This window comes from Enoplosus armatus, chromosome 6, assembly GCF_043641665.1.
Source record: "Enoplosus armatus isolate fEnoArm2 chromosome 6, fEnoArm2.hap1, whole genome shotgun sequence".
NCBI classification, from domain to species: Eukaryota; Metazoa; Chordata; class Actinopteri; order Centrarchiformes; family Enoplosidae; genus Enoplosus; species Enoplosus armatus.
The window spans coordinates 24,290,939-24,313,015 of NC_092185.1; the positions used below are offsets into that span (position 1 = coordinate 24,290,939).

General features: G+C 45.8%; 2 protein-coding genes across 2 annotated transcripts in view; both read left to right on the plus strand.

The window, feature by feature from the left end:
* Positions 1-273: 273 nt before the first annotated feature.
* Positions 274-10,579, plus strand: ldhd (lactate dehydrogenase D). Its single transcript, XM_070907737.1, is given in 11 exon segments — positions 274-366; positions 1,394-1,506; positions 1,791-1,932; positions 3,123-3,264; positions 3,803-3,987; positions 3,990-4,260; positions 5,541-5,669; positions 6,557-6,684; positions 7,269-7,359; positions 8,230-8,341; positions 9,971-10,579. Coding segments are annotated over 11 exon segments (1,587 nt in total). The 3' UTR covers positions 10,152-10,579.
* A 2,592-nt stretch (positions 10,580-13,171) lies between these two features.
* The window catches only part of znrf1 (zinc and ring finger 1), a 40,628-nt gene continuing 31,722 nt past the window's right edge, over positions 13,172-22,077 (plus strand). The window contains exon 1 of the mRNA XM_070908139.1: positions 13,172-13,577. Coding sequence (XP_070764240.1) covers positions 13,184-13,577 — 394 coding nt within the window. The 5' untranslated portion in view covers positions 13,172-13,183. The remainder of the gene's footprint in view (positions 13,578-22,077) is intronic.

Genomic DNA, 22,077 nt, shown 5'->3' on the forward strand with positions numbered 1-22,077 from the left:
TTTGGTGGTGGTGGAGTTTGAAATGTGTAAACCGTGGTCATGGAATGTCTCAAAACAATGTGTTTAGTGCACACACTCAGGCTGCTGCTGTACTGAGTGTGTGAAGGTTTTTCCAAAAGTTAACTTGTAAATATACAATGTGTAACTCTGTAGTAGTTGTGTTTTATTCTGAAATTTTTTTTTTTTACCGGACGTCGTGTATCGGTTGTGCCCCCCCGTGTGCTGTGGCGTGTATTTACCAGTCAGTGCAGTCCGGTGCAGCGGGGGTAAACAATGTTACTTGGCTTGACACCGGGCCGACGGCTGCTGTCCCGTCCGCACTGCGTCCTGCAGTGTCGCAACATTAAATCAGAAAACACCGCCAGAGTAAGTGCTTTTTTTAAATGATTGAAATACGTACACTTTACCCCGCCATTCCAATGTTGCATTTGTAAGAGGTCACGCGTTGAGCGAACGTAGAATACAAGTGCCACAGCACCAGGTGGAGGTGTAGCTGTGTTTGGTGCAGACACAGTATGAGCCTGTTACTTTCTGCTAGCGTTAATTAAGCCAATAGCATAATAATAACAACGACCCAGTGACATAGCTAATAACAACATGGTGGACATAAGATACCTATTAACCTAGCTGTTGTTGCGTATACCTTTTAATTAACTTACATTACAGGCTATAAATGATAAAACTGAACAGTCACGTGAACGTAACATAGGTGAGATGTTAGCTAACGCAGTAAGTCTTTTAGCTGAACGAGGGGTCTTGGGTTAATGTTAGCGTTAGGCGACCATATATACATATATATATATATATATATATATATATATATATATAACGGTGCTGTGCTCAATTTACGTAAGTGAGTGAATTTCTGTCAGTCTCTGTTTATGGCGTGAGGAATGTATTGACTCTGGCGAAATATGAACTTCAAGCTCGTTTAAGTTCCACTACTGACTGACCTGTGGATGCTGCTGCTGCCGTTTGGGGTCAAATAATCGTAAATTAAACTGAGGGTATTTTCTATTCAGTGCGTACAGTACGTAAAACATTTCACATAACATGTCTGTTACGTTTTTGGAAAAGGAGCTGCATTGGCCGGGAATCGAACCCTCACCTCCCGCGTGTTGCAGTGGCTCTGAATGTGTTAAAGTCTTTGAAATAATTGTTTCCATTACATTGACAGAGTTTGAATGGAGTTAGACACGTTGTTCTTTTCACTGCCAGAGGACAAAACACAACATACCAAGGCCAGTTTTGTGTACTGTTCAATCCAAGTCTACAATGTTGTATATATATATATATATATATATATATATACATATATATAACACATATGTATACACTTTTCCTGCTTTTTCACACTCTCCTCCACTGCGTGTAATCGCTTGTGTCTGCACAGAGTGCCGCTGTGGATGGCGTGCTCTCTGCATTCAGGTCTATATGTGGGGAGGACGGCGTCTCACTGGGCGAAGCTGTCAGAGAGCAGCACGGCAAAGACGAGTCTGTACACAGGTCGGCCTCTCTCACAGACACACGCTCATAATATTCAGTACTATGCAAACATTTTAAAAACGCTACCGAGTAGCATCAGGGCATCCATCCATACTGTGCCTGTGAATCCGTAAAGACAGCTAGGGAATCTCAAATGGGCGCGAGAGGAGAGGAAAGAAGCCCGTGTTCAGCACACACACACACACACACACACACACACACACACACACTCATATAGATAGATTTAATTTTAGTGGAGGACTGTGGAGGACCGCCACTGAGAGTGTTGCATCGCTGCTCTGCAGATGTCGCCCCCCAGATGTGGTGGTGTTTCCTCGCTGCGTGGAGGAGGTCAGCGCCCTGGCTAAGCTCTGCCACAACCACCACCTTCCCATCATCCCCTTCGGCACCGGAACTGGCCTGGAGGGAGGGGTCGGCGCGGTGAAGGTGAGAGAGAGGAAGCCCCTGTACGTGTGTGTGTGTATGTGTGTGTAAGTACGTCTGTGACTGGGTGTGTGTGTGTGTGTGCGTGCATTGATACTTTGGAAATACGAGCAGTAATAAAACTGATATATTGCACAGTATTATGTGCACTTGGGGTTTTGGCTTTAAAGTGAGACGAGCTAGAATCAGTCAGAGGCCTGACCCAGGCCACTTGCTGAGAAAGCGAATAGAGTGGAGGAACGGTAGAACGCTCAACCTGTAAAACGTTTCATTCGTATCGTCAACTCAAAACGTATCGTTTTGAGTTGACATAGTGAACTTGTCAGCAGACAGTTGCTTATATATGCGCCCAGCAGCTACAGGGCGACATTCGCATTCATTTGGAGTCGTGTTTCTGGCCACCTGGCAAATGTAAGTGCAACATTCGCTCTCTTCCGTTTATGGTCTCTACCAACTCCTGAGGGAAATACATGGCTCCTTAGCTGCTAAATGTTCACCAGCTAGTCGCTAACTGTGTCCGTCTGCTGTTTACTGCAGAGCGGGTAGAGCACAGTGGGCTTTTAGTGCCTTTTCACTGAAAACAACACTGTGAGAGCAGTGAGAGCGAACCAGAAGAGTAAAGCTGCAGGTCGGACAGCTGAACAACGAGCTGAAACTCTTATTTCTTTTAGGTTCATTACTACGGGCAACACTTTTCACATTGTCATTCGATACATTGTTATCACATGAATGTCGATTACAGCCGGTTCAATTCAATGGGAAATTACAGGAATTTCAGTATGCATCACAATTGCAAAATAACTGCAGTAGAACGTGGAAATTTAAATGGTAAAATGTTCTCACTTGGATGGCGCTTTTCAACCTTCGCGGTTTCCGAAACGCTTTACAGCTAAGTCTCATTCACCCATTCACTCACACATTCACACACTGATGGCAACCGAGCTGCCGTGCATGGTGCTGGCCTCCATCGGGAGCAACTTAGGGTTCAGTGTCTTGCTCAAGGACACTTCGACATGACGGGGGGGGAGCCAGGGATCGAACCCCCAACCCGCTCTAACCAGCTTTACCTCCCGTGTGGCAAAATTTACCATGGGAAATTGAATATATGCCATATAAAAATCCACTATAAGCATGAAAAATACAAAATAACAAATGCTGTTTACAGTCTACACGTTTCTCTCTCCTGCCCTTAGGGTGGCGTGTGCTTCAGTCTGAGGAGCATGGACCAGGTTCTGGATCTCCACCAGGAGGACTTCGACGTGACGGTGGAGCCTGGTGTGACCCGGAAGGCCCTCAACGGCTACCTGCGAGACACGGGCCTGTGGTTCCCTGTCGGTCAGTCACACTGTTTCTTAGTTTTTTGCTGTATTTCCCTAGAAGCTCAGCGGGTAGACCTTTACAGAGATGTCAGTCGAGCCCATTTTGTGAGGAGGGGGGGGGGGGTCCACTCAGGCAAAAGACCTGCATGGGGGCGGACCATGAGCGTGCAGGGCCTTTTTAATATTGAGAAACAGCAACATTGACCTTCCATTGTTGTGAGATAGCAGCTGCTAATAGTCTTGACCATGTTGTCATTTGTTAATAGTGATTATACTATTATATAGTATGGATGTGCCACCACACATCCATACTGCTGATTGGTTTTGGCAAAACAAAATCACTGAATCTCGGAGTCTCCTTCCACTTTGAGCATCTTTTCGTCTTCTGTGGGAGTAAAAGACAGTAATCATTTTATTTGTAAAATGTTTGACCCATTTTTAGCGGACATTAAAGTAGCTTCAGTTCTTGGATGAGAAATCCTAACCCCTCCAAGTGATTTTTCAGAAAAAGTAATAATTGAGGAAACGCTAATGATGTGCTTTCATGGTCTCAGATCCCGGGGCGGATGCGTCTCTGTGTGGTATGGCCGCCACCAGTGCGTCTGGCACCAACGCGGTGCGTTATGGAACTATGAGGGAAAACGTTTTAAACCTGGAGGTGGTGCTGGCTGATGGGACCATCGTCCACACGGCTGGGAGGGGCCGGCGGCCCAGGTACTCGTCAGCCATTTGCACCCTTTTAAATATGCAGCATTGCCTAGGTCCCAGCTTAAGTGCTCTTACCTTTCTTTTCTGTCTGTGTCAATCTGTAGGAAAACATCAGCAGGCTACAACCTGACAAACCTGTTTGTGGGTTCAGAGGGCACCCTGGGGATCATCACCAAGACTACATTGCGCCTATACGGCATCCCAGAGGCCGTGGTGTCAGCCGTCTGCTCCTTCCCCTCCGTCCAGGCTGCGGTAGACAGCACAGTGCAAGTTCTGCAAGCAGGAGTGCCCATCGCTCGCATCGGTGAGGAGATAATGCCCAACTAATGTCAGATATGCAGCATTATTCCTATCAGTCTCACCGTGAAGAGAAGATGTCCTGCGTTAAGTGATAACCATCTGTGAAGATTCTGCCGTAATTGTGTTTGCGCGTGTTTTGACGTAATACGTAATAATATTAATCTAAAGTGCCATAAACCCCAACATCTTCTTTATGTCTGTCGATTATTGTCAGCTATAAACTAGCTTATTAGCGCATCACACACACCCCCAACCCACGGCCCTTGTTGTTGGGCACGTCTGGCTCCAGTCTAAACAAGGCTCAAGATGTCTGTTGCAGTTCATTTACTTTGACTGACATCTTGTGTCAAAACCTATGTGTTGAGAACCTCACACTGTAAATAAGCGATTGGCCAGTGACGAGATCCGACTTGATGGCTTTCACCTTAAGCATGTTTAAGATGGACACGTGTCAAAAATAGTTCATCTTGTTTGCTTCCTTTTGAAAGTCTGCGGGAAGTCCATCGTCTGCGATTGTTCTCGGCAAGCGTGTGACCACATGCTCGACGCACAGAGGGGTGACGCAGTGTAATAAAAACTCTCCTTTGGGATGGTTGGATGTGACGGAGCCATATTTTGACTGTGCTGAAAATTGTTCTTTTTGCCATAAAGACATTGAGAGAGGAGCCTTTGCAGCTGATTTGGACAAAGTTTTCTGTGTCTGAGATGCATAAAGAGAATTTCAACAATGACATCAAAGGTTTGAGCGTTGCACGCGCTCAGAGAGGAAAGCCATCGCCTCAGATCATGCCTTTGATAATCCGCCTCTTTCTTCACAGTATGTGGTCAAGACTAAAGATGCAACTGAATATGGATGAACTGCAGTGACATCTCCAGGCTACTCAGACTAGTCTGGCCCACACATAAAGCACAATACCGGAGGGGATCTAAATGTGTGTGAAGTGTCAGCCATGTTAATGTAATTGCTCCGGCAAGACACTGACATCATTAGGCTTAATGATAGATAAAACAGCCAGCCAGAGATGGAGGAAAGATGAGCAGGGTTTGGGAGAACTCGGTTTAAAACAAGGAAGAGGTGAAACTTTATTGATCCCTAAGGGAAAGTGGGTACCTGCAGTGGGAGGATAATAGAATACAAGACCGGGGAATGTGTCATAACATTAGATGGGGGAAAAAAAGAATATCAAATATTGGAAAATACGCATTTAATCATGAGGTAAAAGTTGATCGAAGTCTAACCGAAAGATCTCTGATATTTGCCTTTGTTCCCTGTGTGTTGTTCAGAGTTTCTGGATGATGTGATGATTGATGCGTGCAACAGGTTCAGCTCTCTGTCCTACCCTGTGACCCCGACGCTGTTCCTGGAGTTCCACGGCTCTGAGCGAAGCCTCGAGGAACAGGTCAACACAGCCGGTGTGTGAGTGCACGAAGGGTCTGAAAAACAGTGTACTATTGCCATTGGATAAAAACCTAATATATATATGAAATTAACCCTTTTCAAGTCATTATGAATGTTAATTCATTTTTACATGAAGGTGTAAGTGTGAAGTGTGTCTCCCTGTGACAGCTATGGATGCAGTTCATACTTTCAGCAACACTAATGTTGGTTTTTAGCCACGCTAGCTGCATAGGTCTAGTTATGGCCGTGCCGATCTGTTAGTCCAATACTTTATTCCAGAGTGAAATATTTAAACTGTGCTTTTTGGGCTGCAGGTGATTTTAAAGTTGAAGTACCGTGGTTGGCCACTAGGGCAAATTGGAATGGAAGGACGGCCTTTTAACAGAAGACATCTGACTTGTTATCATGCTAATAATGAGCGTGTTAACATGCAAATTATAGCATGGAAACATTGGACATTTTCACATACATTAAATGTCAGCAAGTTAAACACTGGTGCAAGAACATTAGCATGGAAGGATATAGCGCTTGTATGTTGGTTAGCAGGCTAACGGCGAACATGCTAATGTGCCAACAGCTGTGTTTGCTGCTACTGCGTAACAGTGTAAGATAAAATCCCAGTAACTACAATAGGTCACCTTTACAACTACGACGTTAAGGTGACTGCTAACGTACGCTAGCTTGTTGTCTTATTAGCCTACCAAAACCTAAAACAGATAGAGTGAAAGGTAGAATGAGTTGTGTAACATTCAGGCTGTCAACTGGTCTGTCAGCATTATTCGCAAAGGCAAATGTAGGCATGGCAGTTCGTGGCTGACCCGATGAAAATCCTACATGTATGAAAATGTTATGGTCGCAGTGTCGCAAACAAAAATGTATTTTGGTGTGTGTGTTTCTACAGAGGACATCACGCATAGTAATGGTGGTTCCGATTTTCAGTGGGCTCGAGATACAGAAACACGGAACCGGTTGTGGAAAGCTCGTCATGACGCCTGGTACGCCGCTCTGGCTCTCAGACCTGGCTGCAAGGTAAAGCAAGTCCACCGTTTACAAGCTGGTCTTAGCACCGAAATGCCCAATGAATCGTAGACCAAAAACACAGGAGCATGTTCAGGGAAAAGGAGGACAAGGAGAGTGAGATACCACATTTCACCACCAAACAGTGTAACAGGTAACAGTGTAAGAAGAGGATCCTTGGGTCAGGTAGATGTAATGTCGTTCATTACAACTATTCCAAAGGGATAAAACAATGTCCAGCTGGTCCAGTATCATATTACCATCTCTTACCACAATGTTACTCTCCTCTGTGACTGCCGTGTGGAAACGCCATTAGAGGTCAAGGTACAGGGTTACTGGATGCGGCTTAAATGTGTTGCCTTTTAATGGTGAACAACAGGGCAGTTAATTACCCCTCTGGTTGAAAGGTTTTATTTGATAGCTCAGTGCTACACTAACACCACAGCCATTCTGGGGCAGTTTTATGTCCCACTTTATTAACGTTTTAAATCCTACTGATTGCAAAAGACAACCTCTTGACAACTGGCAATACTGTGACCTTATCTTCCCCCGTGTGTGTGTGTGTGTGTGTGTGTGTGTGTGTGTGTGTTTCACAGGCCTACGCTACAGATGTGTGTGTCCCCCTGTCTCGACTGCCCCAAATCATAGTGGAGACAAAGGAGGACCTGATTGAGAACCGACTTACAGGTGAGAAAACACTGCAGAGAATGATATTAATGGCGCCGTCAATAATGCTTGATGCGACTCGGCTGTGAGCGCAGAGCAGCCAAGTGCAGAGAAATGAGGAGGACTGACAGGACACCTCATAGGGGTACATGACGATCATAGCCATAAGTCACAAGATTGATACTGATACTGTCTTAAAGGATCTGATTACAGTCATTCAAAACTCCCTACAGATTTAGTGTTAATCAAAGAGAACAGCGCAAAGATTCGTTTTCGACTGTTGCCAGTGATGTAGTACTTCTTTCACAAATCCGCAGTAAATCTAAACATGCAGCATCTAGCCTTATGGACCATTTTGGTATATGCCAGTTAATGTGGGCATGACATGCGGCTGTGGTCAGCGTTTGATTCGTTTACGGTGTCGCGTCAAGACTAGCGTACGCAACATCAGTTGTATTAAAAAGGTCTCAAAAGGCTTACATTTAACTTGCAGACAACCTGAAATGCTGGTTATAACGGATTTGACTTAAGTCTATAAAACCGTAGTGTATTCAGCCGATTCCCTACAAACACACCGAAAAGAAAGGCTGCATTTTAATCCAGCTGACTCAGTAATGTCGGTTACCCTGTAATGTCTACCAAAACGGGCCTAACATGAGCTAACGTTAGCCATTAAAAGCTGTAGCAGCAGAACTTCTTAGAGCATTCAGTTGAGAAAGAGTGTGTTTTTATTGCAGATGGGGGGGAAAAAGTCTCTCGTCTCACTTTGAAGTCACACAAAAGTGTCTCGACACACTTTACAAAGGGAAGCAGGCAGCAGGAGAGACAGCAGCTGCACTAACGCACAGCACGGAGAAAGTGAAGTGTTGATGCTATCTCCTGTACCTCCAGGTCCCATAGCAGGTCACGTGGGCGATGGGAACTTCCACTGTCTGATGGTGGTGGACCCCGATGACCCGGAGGAGCTGCGCAGGGTCCATCTGTTCACTGAGAGACTGGCCAGGTAACGCGTCTCCGAACCCCCCCCCCCCGACAGGCCTTTTTCTCCGCGGGGATACCTCGTGAACCACTGTCGGTAAACTGGGAGCCAGTTCGTGGTTAGAAATTCAAACCGTGCAGATTTTCTTCTGAATTCAATTATTTATGCCAGCCTCGATGTAGACCAGAATTTCTGATTATCATAACAACAACCGGTCTTGTCCGGGTTGTTGAAGGAACTTCAAGCTCCAGTAAACGCTCTGCCCGGGTGGACGGGCCTCGCTGCTCCCTTTTAGCAACTTTTCCTTGTTATCTGCTCCGTCATTCACTCTCCCCTAATCCTCCCCACACTTTGCCTAATCCTTTTCACCCACGCTCGCCCACCTTCAGACAGACTCACCGGCCCTTTGGCATGGCACTCTCGCCCATCTCTCTGAGCTGATATTGATTTCGGAGGACTCAACTTAAAGTATTGGGTTTTGGAAAGGCAGTCGGATGTGTGTGCTGTCCGTGAATTTTGACACAAAATTGAAAGCAATAATGGCCGATAGGTGTGAGCAATTAGGGTTCAGGAGACTGGGAAGTGATAGTAACACATTCTCTTCCTCATTACTCTTAGGTTAGAGGTGGAGACTTTATTTGGAGTGGGGGGGGGGGGGTGGGGGTTTCAGATATACATGTACCACCTGACCAAATTGTAAATGGTCATTGGTCTGCAGCTATATATTTCGTTTTTATTTCATACCAAACATTTGGCCTTCTCCACAGGGGGGGTTACCAGACAGCGCTGTAATATTAAGCTTAACAAATGTACAAAACCAAAAGAAAAACAACACTTATAAGGTTGTATTTACTTATTTAACATGCGTTTTTGTGCAAATACCTTAAAATGCTACAGGGTTCAGGCCTTTTTCTGTTTTTACCTCACTAAAATGAAGTATTGCACGGTTCCCAGTTCAAAGGACAATGCAAATCTGTATCATTAAGGTAAAACGGAGGGGTTTTCTGTTCACACTGAGGAGCTGCTGTGCGAGGCGCTGGCTCCCGCTGTCCCGGGCAATTCAACGGTTTCATTTTAATTGAACTGTGAACCGGTTAGTGTCTTACTCAAGGGCAACCAAAATACATCAGAGCAGAATATTGAGAAAAACAGTATCCAGTCAAATCCCCCCGTCCATCCGCGCCATCCCTCGTGTCCATCCCCATGAACACTGCCCGCTGTGTTCATGTGCTAGCTTAGCCGACTTTTAAGAGTAGAATTGCTCCAAAAAAACTAACTTTGGTACCTTTTAGTGCAGGCTGAATTGGTTCAAATGTGTACCTTTAAACTACCTGGAGCTGCTAGGAGATTATGGACCTGTTATAGTCTTATTTTTGAGCGTCTGAGTGGAGTGTGTGATGTGTGTGAAAGTGGTTCGACTCATATTAGAATAGATAGTTATGTTGACAGTGTAGTTAAGGTTAAGTTACAGCTAATTGTGGCAATTTTAGATATTAGTGGCTTCAGTCTTTGTTATTTTTGTTTGGTTTCATAAAAAATATTGTGATATCAGTAACATCCGAAAGTTAAAGGCCGGGGGCTGCTACACAACAGGGCTGAAGAGTGAAACGCTACATTTTGAGCAGTAAAATAATGTGGTTGTTTCGCCTCCAGGCGAGCACTGGCCATGGACGGCACATGTACGGGGGAGCACGGAGTGGGCTTAGGGAAGCGAGTGCTGCTGCGCGAGGAGATGGGTCCCACGGCTATCCAGGTCATGCAGGGTCTCAAGGACGCCCTTGACCCAAAGGACCTGATGAATCCTGGGAAGGTTCTTCGGCCTGGAGAACTATAAACAGCATTTCGGTCTGAGGGAAACTAAACACGGAGAATGTGTGATTCGGGTTGTAATAAGAGCAGCATTGCACGCCGAAGTAATTCCTGCTCAAACACGACTGATCAGTAGGGACGTAACGTGGGACATAATGTGTTGAATCTTGATAACTGATTATTTGATATCAATCAAAAATGCTATCCTTTGGTTTTATATTATGTGATTGTAAATTGAAAATCTTTGGGGTTTGGGCAGATAAAGTAGATTCATTGAAAATAAAAAAATAATCATTCGTTTTTGGCTGTGCATATATCAAACACTGCGTCAAACACATTACAGTGGTCAGAGATGTGTTAAACTGCCTATATATATAATGCACAGAACAACAGCCATGCTGTCATATAACCACATGTACAGTGGGAATGTATTTATTTTCCAGTCATAATAAACGGGCCATGTCAATAATAAGTCTGGTCTCATCTATGTGGGAGCCTGAAAAACTACACGAGAGCACAGACAGTTGAAGGTGACGCAGCAGTATATTGTGACTGTACAATATACTGCATCAGAGGGTAGCTGCACCACAGGATGACTTCCACTTTATCTCCCTTTTACAGTGAAAACACTTGGGGGGGGGGGGTGTACCGCTGGGGATGCTCAAATATAATAGTACAATAAGCTGCCAGTTTGCTCATCATGCTCCCATGGACATTGCACTGGACAGATGAAGGAACTTGCCAAGGCCTCGTTTGATCCGGTCCTGCTGTTGGCTTTGAAGAAGCAATACTCTGCTCCACCACAGGGTGTCAGCAGTGCAGGGGGACAGACTGTGGGACAAACGCCTGCAGGGTCTCGCTCATGTGAAATCAGAAGATGGACAAAATAAAAATGCCAGTTTAGCAGCTACCGCCTGCAGTGATTGAATGGAATAACTGCACATTCCAGGACGTAATAAATGACCATGTCCTGGCAGACGATGAACACCTGCCAGGGGAAATTTTCCCAACCTGGCAACCCAAAAGCTGCTCTTATTGATGGCTTATGACAGGCCTGTAAAGCATATAATAAATGAGGTTTGTGTGAACGTGCGTATCACTTTTATTAAGATGCTCATGTTTATCCTCTTCGTCATGAGACCCAAAGGTGATTTAAGAAGACTGCGTGTGACCGTCCACAAACTGTCACTAATTCTCTGCTTCTGTCTTTGTTTGCATTAGAACCATTTGAGTTGATTGTGTGCATGGGTTTGTGTGTGTGTGTGTGTGAGAGTGTGTTTGCATGCCCGAGGAGCAGAGTGGGGGACCATTTATAGGCTTGCTGTCATTACAGCAGGACAGATTAACACCTATTGCAGCAAGTGATTTACCATAGTTTACCTTATTGGGTAGCGAGGCCAAGGAGACTGTACGAGGCCGGCAGTGTGTTATTGTGAAGAAACAAAAAGCCAGACAGAGTAAAACCAGTCTAATTATACACACACACACACACACACACACACACACACAGGATTAGACCAAGTAATCCCAAACAAAACATGTGAGCCGGTAATCCCAATAATTTAGCATATGGTGGCAAAATCTGTGCATAACTTGGTAATGACAACAGCACGTTGTGGCTGAAGGCCTGGCAGTGAGGGGCAGCACAGCGGGATTATGGGTAATGGAAAGGACGATGTGGCTCTCTTTTCTGTTCCTCAATTTAACAGACCCATTCAGAAAAATCAACTCTAGGGAGGGGGACTCCCCGACCCTTCGGACATGTCAACAGTCCAAGCCTGGTGTACTCTCATGGGCCGTGTGAATAAACGGAGCTTCTGACTGAGAGATAAGGGCGTTAATATAACAATATAATAATATATATCGAAATCAGTTTCAAAGTGATACAAATCGGCCTAGATTTTGTTTTTTTTTGTGTGTGTGTGTTGGGGGGGGTGTCACATTTGGTCACAATGCTCCTCTTCTTTTTGGATAGAACTTCTAAAATGAAGTCCTGTGATCTCTCATCTCAGATTATTGGCGAGAGCTACAAAAATCCAATTTGGGCTATGAAAGTGGGCCACCTGGTATCCACTGCCACACCTTGTCATACGTCCCCCCCCCCCCCCACGATTCAAAGGGGCCACCAGGTAACGCTGCAGACAACCCCCCGAGCTCACATTGCCCGTGGTTAGTGGATTAAAACGAAGTGCCTTTGCCGTCTCCCGGCGCCGTCCCCTGTCCTGTCTGTTGTTATGATCCGAGTTTGCGCACTGAGCGCCTCCATTGTCTGGCCAGCAGCAGCAGCAGCAGCAGCAGCAGCAGAAGCGGCGGCGGCGGAGAGCAGCGGAGCGCCGATCTGAGCGCAGGGGAGCGGCTTCACTGTGACCCCGATCTCTGGGGGAAGGGAGAAAAAAAAGGAAAAAAAAGCGACCACCGGACCGGACAGACAAGCGCGGACGGCGACGTCATTTTTGTGTGTGTGTGTGGTGTATATCAAAGACAGACCGTCGTTTTTTTTTTTGTTTTTTTTTTGTGGCGGTCAGACAGACAGCAACAGTTGTCACGATGTCTGAGATCAGATGAGGCGGGAGCAGCGGAGTGAACATTGCGGCGCTGCTGTGATCCGGGCCGGGCGGGACAGGGTAGACGTGTTGCTGCAATGATACAGCCGTCTTGAGTCACCTGGGACCCCGAGGGGAGCGTGGCGTGTGCATCTGTTTGCCATTCCGGGCTTTCGGCGTCACTCGGCTCGCCAGCCATCTCCCCCACCACCACCAACACCCCCCCCCCCTCCCTCCCGGTTGTGTCGAGGTTTTGCCTGCGGGTGAGGTGAATCCAGACGTCAGGGCGGGCTCATGTTCCGCTCAGCAGGGGAACGGGCTGTTGCGTCTGCAGAGAGTCAGAGCTGACGAGCCTGCCGAGACACACGGACAGACAGGCAGGCAGGCCGAGAGACAGACAGGAGCGAGGGGAGGGGGGCGACAGCCTGTTCCGGCTCTCTCGACCCTTTGCGGATCGAGCCGAGCCCCCTCCTGTTTCCACCCAGAACCCCCACCCATTTGCCTCCCGCTTTGGATGGGGGGAAAGCAGAGCACGGCGGGGCGGCCCCGGGGTGCTTTTCCCGGTGTCTCTACGGATGACAGCGCGGTGCCACCCTCGGCCCACTTCGGCCACTACCGGCCGAGCGGCACCATGGGCCTGCGGAGCCGCTCGGTGAGCTCCGTGGCCGGGATGGGCATCGAGCACAGTCCCGCCGTGCCCTTCGGCTTCTACACCCCCAGAGGGACGGACTCGGATCGAGCCGGAGGGGGGTCAGGGGGCACTACCGCCGCCCCCCACGGTACCGGCTACCAGGACACTGGGGGCGGAGGGCACCACACGGACGGGGTGCTCTATCTGGGGTCCCGGGGGTCGCTGGCTGACACCTTGCCCCTGCACATCGCACCCCGCTGGTTCAGCGCGCACAGCGGTAAGGGCGGTCTACTCTGCGCACACACACACACACACACACACACACACAGAGACACCCATCAGGCAGAATTTGGGTGACGCTGAAGGATTAATCACCAGAGAAAACCCACATAGAAATGCGTCCCCCCCCCCCCCGGACAGCAGCTCCCGCAGACAGACGCCTACAATCACGCACACCTTGTTTACCTGCAGGCAGGGACGACACCAATGCGGTGCCATTAAATTTCGCTGCTGTGGAGGGAAGTTCAGGCCAGCCCGAGTGAAGGGACAGACGGCCAAAAATACAGAAAAAGGGCAGCTTTAGGCTTAAAAAACAAAGACAACAAAAAAGAATCTAACTTGTGTGTAGAACAATATGTTTCCCTCAGGTTCTTACCCTGTGCTGCCAGAGGTGGGTGAACTGCACAGTGCCGGCAGGAAGCAGTTGGGGCACTGGTCAGAGATCAGCTTTAAACCCTACTTGAAATAGTTTGAAATGGAAGAGATTTTATGAAACAGCATCAGTTTAAAAAAAAAGAAAAAGAAAAAAAAAAGGAATAGACATGAAAGTGCTGTCAGTAGGTCATTTTTTATCAATTGAGGGAAATATGGTTGGATTGTGTGTGTGTGTGTGTGTGTGTGTGTGTGTGAGGGAAATTGGGTCTGGGGAACATAACATTGCAGGGTGCACTCCGTCCTGACCGTCACCGCTGCACCGTCTGCATAGGTCATTCCTTGTTGTGTGAAATGACACTAATAAGCCTGTTGCCAAATCTGGCTGAGTCAATTAGCCCAGCGATTAGAGGGGAGGAAGGGGAGGGAGGGAGGAGAGGCGGGTGGGGGGGGGGGGGGGGGTACGTAACACGCGTGTATGTAGGTATATACACACACACACACACAAACCTGAACCACATGGCTGCAGCTGGTTCACTTCCACCTGCACATACAGAATCACACACAAAACACACAGCAAATAAAGTCCTCACACACACACACTTCCTTCTCTCTCACACACACACACACACACACACACACACAGCAGGCTCAGCCAGGTCCCCAGGCTCTCATTACCAAAGCCCTGACCGGCTCACAGCAGGAGAATAGCAAGTTGGACGTCAACAGTCTCGGCTGTTTTTCCCTGCCTACATTGCCTAGCGACTCTGATATCATATCAGTGGGAGGAGATAGCAGAGTTGGATTGGGGGGGGGGGCGGGGGGGGGCAGGACTGACAATACTCCTCATGTGTCTGTGAGAAAAAGTCACAGCTTCAGTCTGTTATTTCTCAGTGTTGGAATATGGTGGAGGCAGATAAGCGGCCTAAAAGTATCTGATGAAGGTCGCTCTGACCAAAATGTCAAACGTCTTTAATGCTGCAATAAAAGATTGGGTGGTCTTGCCGGGAGTTTTGCCCCCCTTCCGTCCGTCTAGACCTCTGCTCCGACTGCTTAGCATGACCTTTCATTTCCCTTGTAACTCCAGCAGAAATATGCTCCTCTCACGCTGGCGTTTCTTGGCCGCCGTATGCCGGTTTCAGCAGCGACAACAGCGCCGTGTCAACAAATCCAGGGTCCTCGTGTATTTCTGCAAGACCTCTGCGTTAGCACAGCGGGGCGCCGCTGCAAAGAAAATGCATGTAGTCTTGTCAAAAAAAAACAACAACAACAACAAAAAAAAACTGGTTCAACTTGAGCTGCAGCACAGAGCATCCGGCAATGCGTTGTAAGTTGAAGTATGCGTATTAGGTAGAACAGCTAGCAGCGTGTAGCTTGTAGCATTGTGCTAATTGCGCTGTTTACCTCGCAAACACAGGAAAGAAAGTGAAAGTGATTCCCGCTCTTCCCAGAATTGTACAATCCTTCCTCAAAGGAGAGCAGACAGCAGGAGGAGAAGTATAACGGTACGTGTGCGCATCCTGAACTGTTCGGTACGAAGCGGTCTTTTGTTCGGTAACCCTGTGAACCAAACTACTGTCGAATTAGCTTAAAGCCTCTAATTGGGTTTATATCTTAGGATGTGGATAACATAAGCTTTAAAGTATGATTTCCACCTGCAAAGCTTTGGTAGTGCGTCAGTTGTTGTCCATTAGCTAAACCATGCTAGTCACGTTAGCCCCTGGACTTGGCTGCTATGGCTAACGAAAATGAGAAGCTGGAGCTAGAGGAGCCGTCCGTCTCATCTTGTCTCCTTTTTCGAGCGTTATTGTTTGCCACACTGGACAAAGACCGTAAACGTTGTCTAAGCATTGTTCACCTGAAGCCGGGAATGCCTCTGGAAGCACACGCTAAACTATGCGCGACGGCAACTTTCACGGGCCGCGGTTTACGGTTCAAAGTGACATGAATATGAAAATGTAATATACGTATGGATAATAATTACATTGTTTTTAATGACATCGTATCAAGGGTCATTTTCAAAAAGGACGCCCTGTGGTAAATATGATTCAGGTGCAATGCGCAGCAGACAATACAACTGAAACCTTAGAAATTTGATGTCTTCGGGGGGTTAGTGTTCGGGGGTTGCAGTAAAAGACCCACACCCTGAAGATCAAGTCCAGCCTGGTTTGATCCATTCCTAAGGCATGATCACACCGAATTAGAGTAGTTATTTCAAACCCTGGGGCTTTTCAGCAACTAGACGCACCCAGGCCTGGTTGAGAGGGAGGTCCCCCCCGCCCCCCCAGATATAGGAAGGACAGTCTAATATGAATTTAACACGAGAAACATGCTCAGTTTGGGATTGTTCAACATAGGAAAATCCCCCGGTTTTACAAACTCAATGAAAAGGCATCAATTATTTATCGAGAATATGCTTCCACAAACAGCGGGATAATCTTTTATTAAATATGAAAACCAAAACAGGCACGATACCCACACTCTCAACAGATGCAGTGACCCACATATCTGATGCTTCATGCGTGCTTATGCTGGAGGAAATCCCTTTTTCAAGGACCATGAACCATGTGGCTTTCCTTTTCGAAACATGGTTTACTCGAAATGTTCAAATGAAGCTGAACTAATGTCAAGCACGAATTGCAACAATTCACCCAAACTTCGACTTGCTTCCAGTCAATACCTGAATTGATTACTCTTCGCAGCATGTCCTTTACCACTGTGCCTTAAAGTCCCGCGCGGGGTTTAGCCCAGTTAATGGGAATCACATTAGTGTTAACCGTTGTCCCAAGCATGCGACAGGTTTGCAGATTTTTATAATGCATCGTCTGATATTTCGCACAGCCATTGCCGAATGCTCCAGAAGTTAACCCGCGCCGATTTTAAAGTCCCTTGAGGTCGTTCATCATCAGTGAACGTCACGCTCGGCTTGGTTTTTGCCGCCAATGTGTGGTCGTGACAGTTCAGACGGCGTTGAAAGGTTTGATGGCGCGTTGAGGGTCGCATGAAGCCGCTCTTAAATTAGACTAGCTTAAATACGTTTTTGTATTGCTTGTCTCACCGCCCCATATTTATTAGTGTTCGTTTGCCTCTGGATCAGGCTGGGTCCTAGAATGCAGTTGGAGAAGATACGAGATACAAATTGCGGTTGTGGCCAAAAGTTCCGGGGGGAAAAAAAACTGAGCTGTCATCCAAAAGTACTAGTTGCTCTTCTCCTCCGAAGCATCTGTTGTGGCAGACTGGAAATACAGCCCAAATAAACCCATGTAATATGCTACTTTACTTATGAATGTGGCTCCCGGTTTGGGTTGTAGACATAAAACTACTCGGAACAGAGTGATACAGTAATTTCCGTCCTGATTCTTGGTGCATTTCATCCGTCATTGTCGGAGCACCGAGCCAGACTTCCCTCAGGGATTTGGCAACGGTTCAGCCTGGGTTTTCAAAGTTAGTCCCAAGCATGGATGTTGCAGAAAAAAAAGGTAGCAATGGTAGTTGCCTGTCAGGAAACATTCATTTGATGACCTATTAATGAAAGGACGCGAGGCTGCAGATGCAGTAATAGTTTGAATTTGCTCTGGTTGACACAGCAGTGCTTAAAATCATACACGATAGCTAGCTAGTACAAAATGTAGCTCATCAGAAGAACAAAGGCTGATTGATAAAAGCGCCAGTCTTTCTCAGTCTTTCCCAAACAGAAGAAGTTGATGTTTCCACACAAGAATTCCACACGACACTTTTATTTCACTGGTTTTTGGGAGATAAATGCTGCATTCAGGGAACCTCTGAGGCTTAGACATTTACACAGTATAATGTTTTATCCCAGAAAGACATATTTAATCCAGTACTCCTGGCCTCGCCTCGCTGACTTCCTGCCGGCTAACATAGGACCGAGGCTGCATTATCAGCTAGGGAAAGTGGTCATCCTACCCCACAATCCCAGAGCTCCAGGGGCCCCAAAAGCTCCCCCGCTTAATTGAACGTTTGTTTGGTAACATGCGCCGCTAAAGCATAATAACAACAACGGACATGCTAAGGCGCTTTAAGGTGGTTCCTGCTTCATGGCCCTGTCATAACGAGGGTCCCTGTGTCAAAATCTAGTTTTAAGACTCAAAATATTTCCATTCTGTGCTTAAATGTTGCCACTTCCTTTTTTACTACCACACAGCAAATCAGGTGGTATTCTAGCTTAGAAACTTGGTTTGTAGTTTGAGAGGAAGCCCGGACTAGTTTGCATTCTGTAGCAACATGTTATCGTATGTAGCGTTTGTGAGACAAAGAGTAAAAGTCACATTCAGACCTTGACCTTTACATTCCCATATTCATAAAGTGGTTGCGGTCGGTGTAGGGAGGGGCCGTTGTTGACATAGTTACCCACCACAGCACAGCACCGATCTCAGAGGGATTCTCAGAAGATCGTTGCTGTACTGAAAACACTTCAGTCAAAAATGGCTGTTAATCAGGCAGGCCACAGGTGCCTCTCCCCCTGTTTGCCCTTGGGAGGTTGGTGTGTGTGTGTGTGTCTGTGTTTATGAACAAGAGACAAAGGGGGGGGGGGGGGTTAGAAGACTCAAAATCGTCGTCACAAGGGAGAACAGATTGTCTCTTTAAAATTCAAGACAAAGGCCGGTGGTGATGCCGAAGAGTCTGTGTGTGTGTTGATGAACGTCCATTCAGATGTTAAGAGATGCATTCACTAGGCTAATAATCACGACACAGACCAGTAAGAGCCTCGCAATTGCATTTGTAATTGCATCTGCCTTATGTAGTCTCGCCTTGAGATTGCATCCTCTCATGCACACATACTAGCCAGACACACACGCACACACACACACACACACGCACACAGAGTGGCAGCAGTCGCCTCCTCCTCCCATCCATCTTTGGTCCGGTGCAGGTAGAGGTCAAACAAGCCACGCCGGGTTGCATTAAATGGCCGCTGCTTGCTTCAGGAACATGAATGGGTTGGAGGATTTGGCATTCATTCATGTTTTTACAACCGCTTCATTTTGGGTCCCGTTTCCATTTCACTATACCTCTGCTGACAGAACATATGGCTGCTCACATCTGTGCGAATCAGACCTCACAGGGAGGAATTGTAGTCTAATTCGGCGTCGTGTCTGTGATTGATGGTGGGCATTCAGTAATGAGCACCATAGTTGGGATTCATGAACCGATTCAAAAACGCTTTGTTTTTTTTTCTTCTGTTTTCTGTAATTAAGAAAAGCGTTCTCGCAACGTAATCTTAATTTTAATAGGTTTGTTAATTTTCTTTGGCAATATGCAAACAGTTGGAAAAGCTGGGATGTGTTCATTTATATGAGAGGAGAATTGGAAATCAATGGGTTAGGGTGTGATGCAAACAAACTGAGGCAGAAAAGTGGCTGGTGGTTTTGAGCTGATTCTTAGTGCTACATGCCACTGCTAATCTACTGGCAGGTACTGGTAACACTGGTAGCTTACGCCATAACATTCTGAAATAACACGACTCAATAAGCAGCTGTCATTATTAAAAAATATTGATGAGTGCAGCTTTAAGTTTGGCGAGCTGTTTCCGGCCGCTGAACTTTTCAGACGACGTACATTTGTCGGGTATGTCTCACCAGGCTGGAGTGCCGATAAATAATATGTAAAATAGATTTAAAAAAAACAGACAGTTGTGACAGAATGAATAGAGAGAGACACGCAGGGTGGGTATGAATCATTAATGGAAACAGACAGAGAGGAATAAATCTGCTCACTATGGTGGGGTATCACTGGAGGACGAGGCAGGGAGACAGACAGCAGGGATGTGGTCAAGCCAACTAAACTCAATTCAGTCACCTTTTCACACTGATACAAAGCTTTATAACCTAAGCCGGGAGTACATGATAAACAATTGAAGTAGTAAGCTAAAAGTAATGGATAAATGGTTGAAATAGCTAAATGTAGTTGGTAAACAATTGAAGTAGTGAGGTAAAAGTAAGGAAAAAATGGTTGAAATTGTTAGCTAAACGTAGTGGATAAACAATTGAAGTAGTGAGGTAAAAGTAAGGAAAAAATGGTTGAAATTGTTAGCTAAACGTAGTGGATAAACAATTGAAGTAGTTAGCTAAAAGAAATGGAAAAAATGGTTGAAATAGTTAGCTAAACGTAGTGGATAAACAATTGAAGTAGTGAGGTAAAAGTAAGGAAAAAATGGTTGAAATTGTTAGCTAAACGTAGTGGATAAACAATTGAAGTAGTTAGCTAAAAGTAATGAATAAATGGTTGAAATAGTTAGCTAAACATAGTGGATAAATGGTTGAAATAGCTAAACATAGTGGATAAACAATTGAAGTAGTTAGCTAAAAGAAATGAAAAAATGATTGAAATAGTTAGCTAAACGTAGTGGATAAACAATTGAAGTAGTTAGCTAAAAGTAATGAATAAATGGTTGAAATAGTTAGCTAAACGTAGTGGATAAATGGTTGAAATAGCTAAACATAGTGGATAAACAATTGAAGTAGTTAGCTAAAAGAAATGAAAAAATGATTGAAATAGCTAAACATAATGGATAAACAGTCAAAATAGTTAGCTATAGCTAATAGTTACGTAGCTAAAATTGATAAGTGGGTGAAACGTCCAGCCAAGTGGAAGTAGTAGGAATACAAACTTGACAAAACTGACCTAAACATTGAAAATTCAATTGCATAGAAAAGATATTGCAACAGATGCACTTAATGCACTAAAATTAACAGAACATTAAAAATGGAATTGTATTAAAAGATTTTGAACATGATTGGTGGTGTAGATGAAGGGGTACTGGAGCTCATCTGAAGTGTTTCTGCAAGTTTGGAAGTATTTCATTTTGTTTCATTTACCAGTCAGTCAGTCAAAGGATATTAGCTGAGAGACAGAGTGATAGAGACACAGAGGGGTTAGATCCTACCCCAACCCAAACACAAATAACTGACTTTACTGTCCAACCTAGTGCTTTAGCAAGCCTTTGATCACTACATCCATCAGCCACGCCTCAGACCAACGGGCCTCCCCTCCACTCCCCTGCATCTTTATTGACACGTGCTGTCAATACAGCATCAGTGCTTACCCAGTACAGCTTCTGCACTCTTTTTCGACCGAGTTGAATCCCTGCCCACCTTGGCAGCCAATTCCCCAGTGGTACCTTGCAAGTGGAAAACCATTTTTAACGCTTAACTGCATTGCCTGTTTGACCAGAATAGAGCGGAAAAAGAAAAGAACTCGATGCAGTTCAGTCGAGGCCTTTTGCAGATAGCTCACAATTCTCCCAGCAGCACAGCTGGTGCCATCACCCAGGTCATTTGCATTTGCAACACGGTTGAACATTAGTGATGGGTCAATAAACAAATCAATTGTTCATTTGAGCAATACTTTTAAGCGGGCGAGTTGAATCAGTTCATCGCTGGAACCGAATCAGATTTTCAGTTAAGCCTCTGTGCTAAGACTGCAACTTAACACATTTGAACTTGAACACACTCCGCTGCTTTTTCCGCTACAAACAGGGTGAACCAAAACAGGAAAGTCGAGGGCTGTAAAACCAAAACAATAGGCCAAAAGACGCCAAAACGCTGAGTGGAACTGCAGAGTTGGGCGATAACTCTCCGTGGGCGCGTCAGTCATTTGATCCTTTGTCAACATAGAAATATTGGTTAGTGCAGCTTTAATAAAAAAGACTGCCTCTATAATTGTGCCTTTTTGGGTATGGTGATGCTCCAAGGTTGTGTGTGGTGGCGTTGCGTTGTGGTTTGGCAACTAGGATTCCCGTAGATTTCGTGGTCTTTGTGGATCATATTGTGTCTCTCAAATCACATCCAATCACAGGATGCTCTATGTACTGCATCCCACATTTTTTAAACATGTCAGTCACACCCTACATTTGCACAGGCCTAATACTAGTCATGGCTGTGTTCCATTTAGGTGTCCCAGAGTTAGCGCCTTGGCGTTGTCCATGCTGTGGAGCCGTTGCGTATGTTATTAGAGACACCTGAGCTCTTCCTGCTGTGACAAGTCAAAATGTCTGATTACGAACTTACATTTGCGACATTGAACAGTAGTTATTTAGTTATTTAGTTAGAAGAGTGTGCACAGTAAACAATGTTCACTGAGAACGACCAAAGTATAGCCACCAC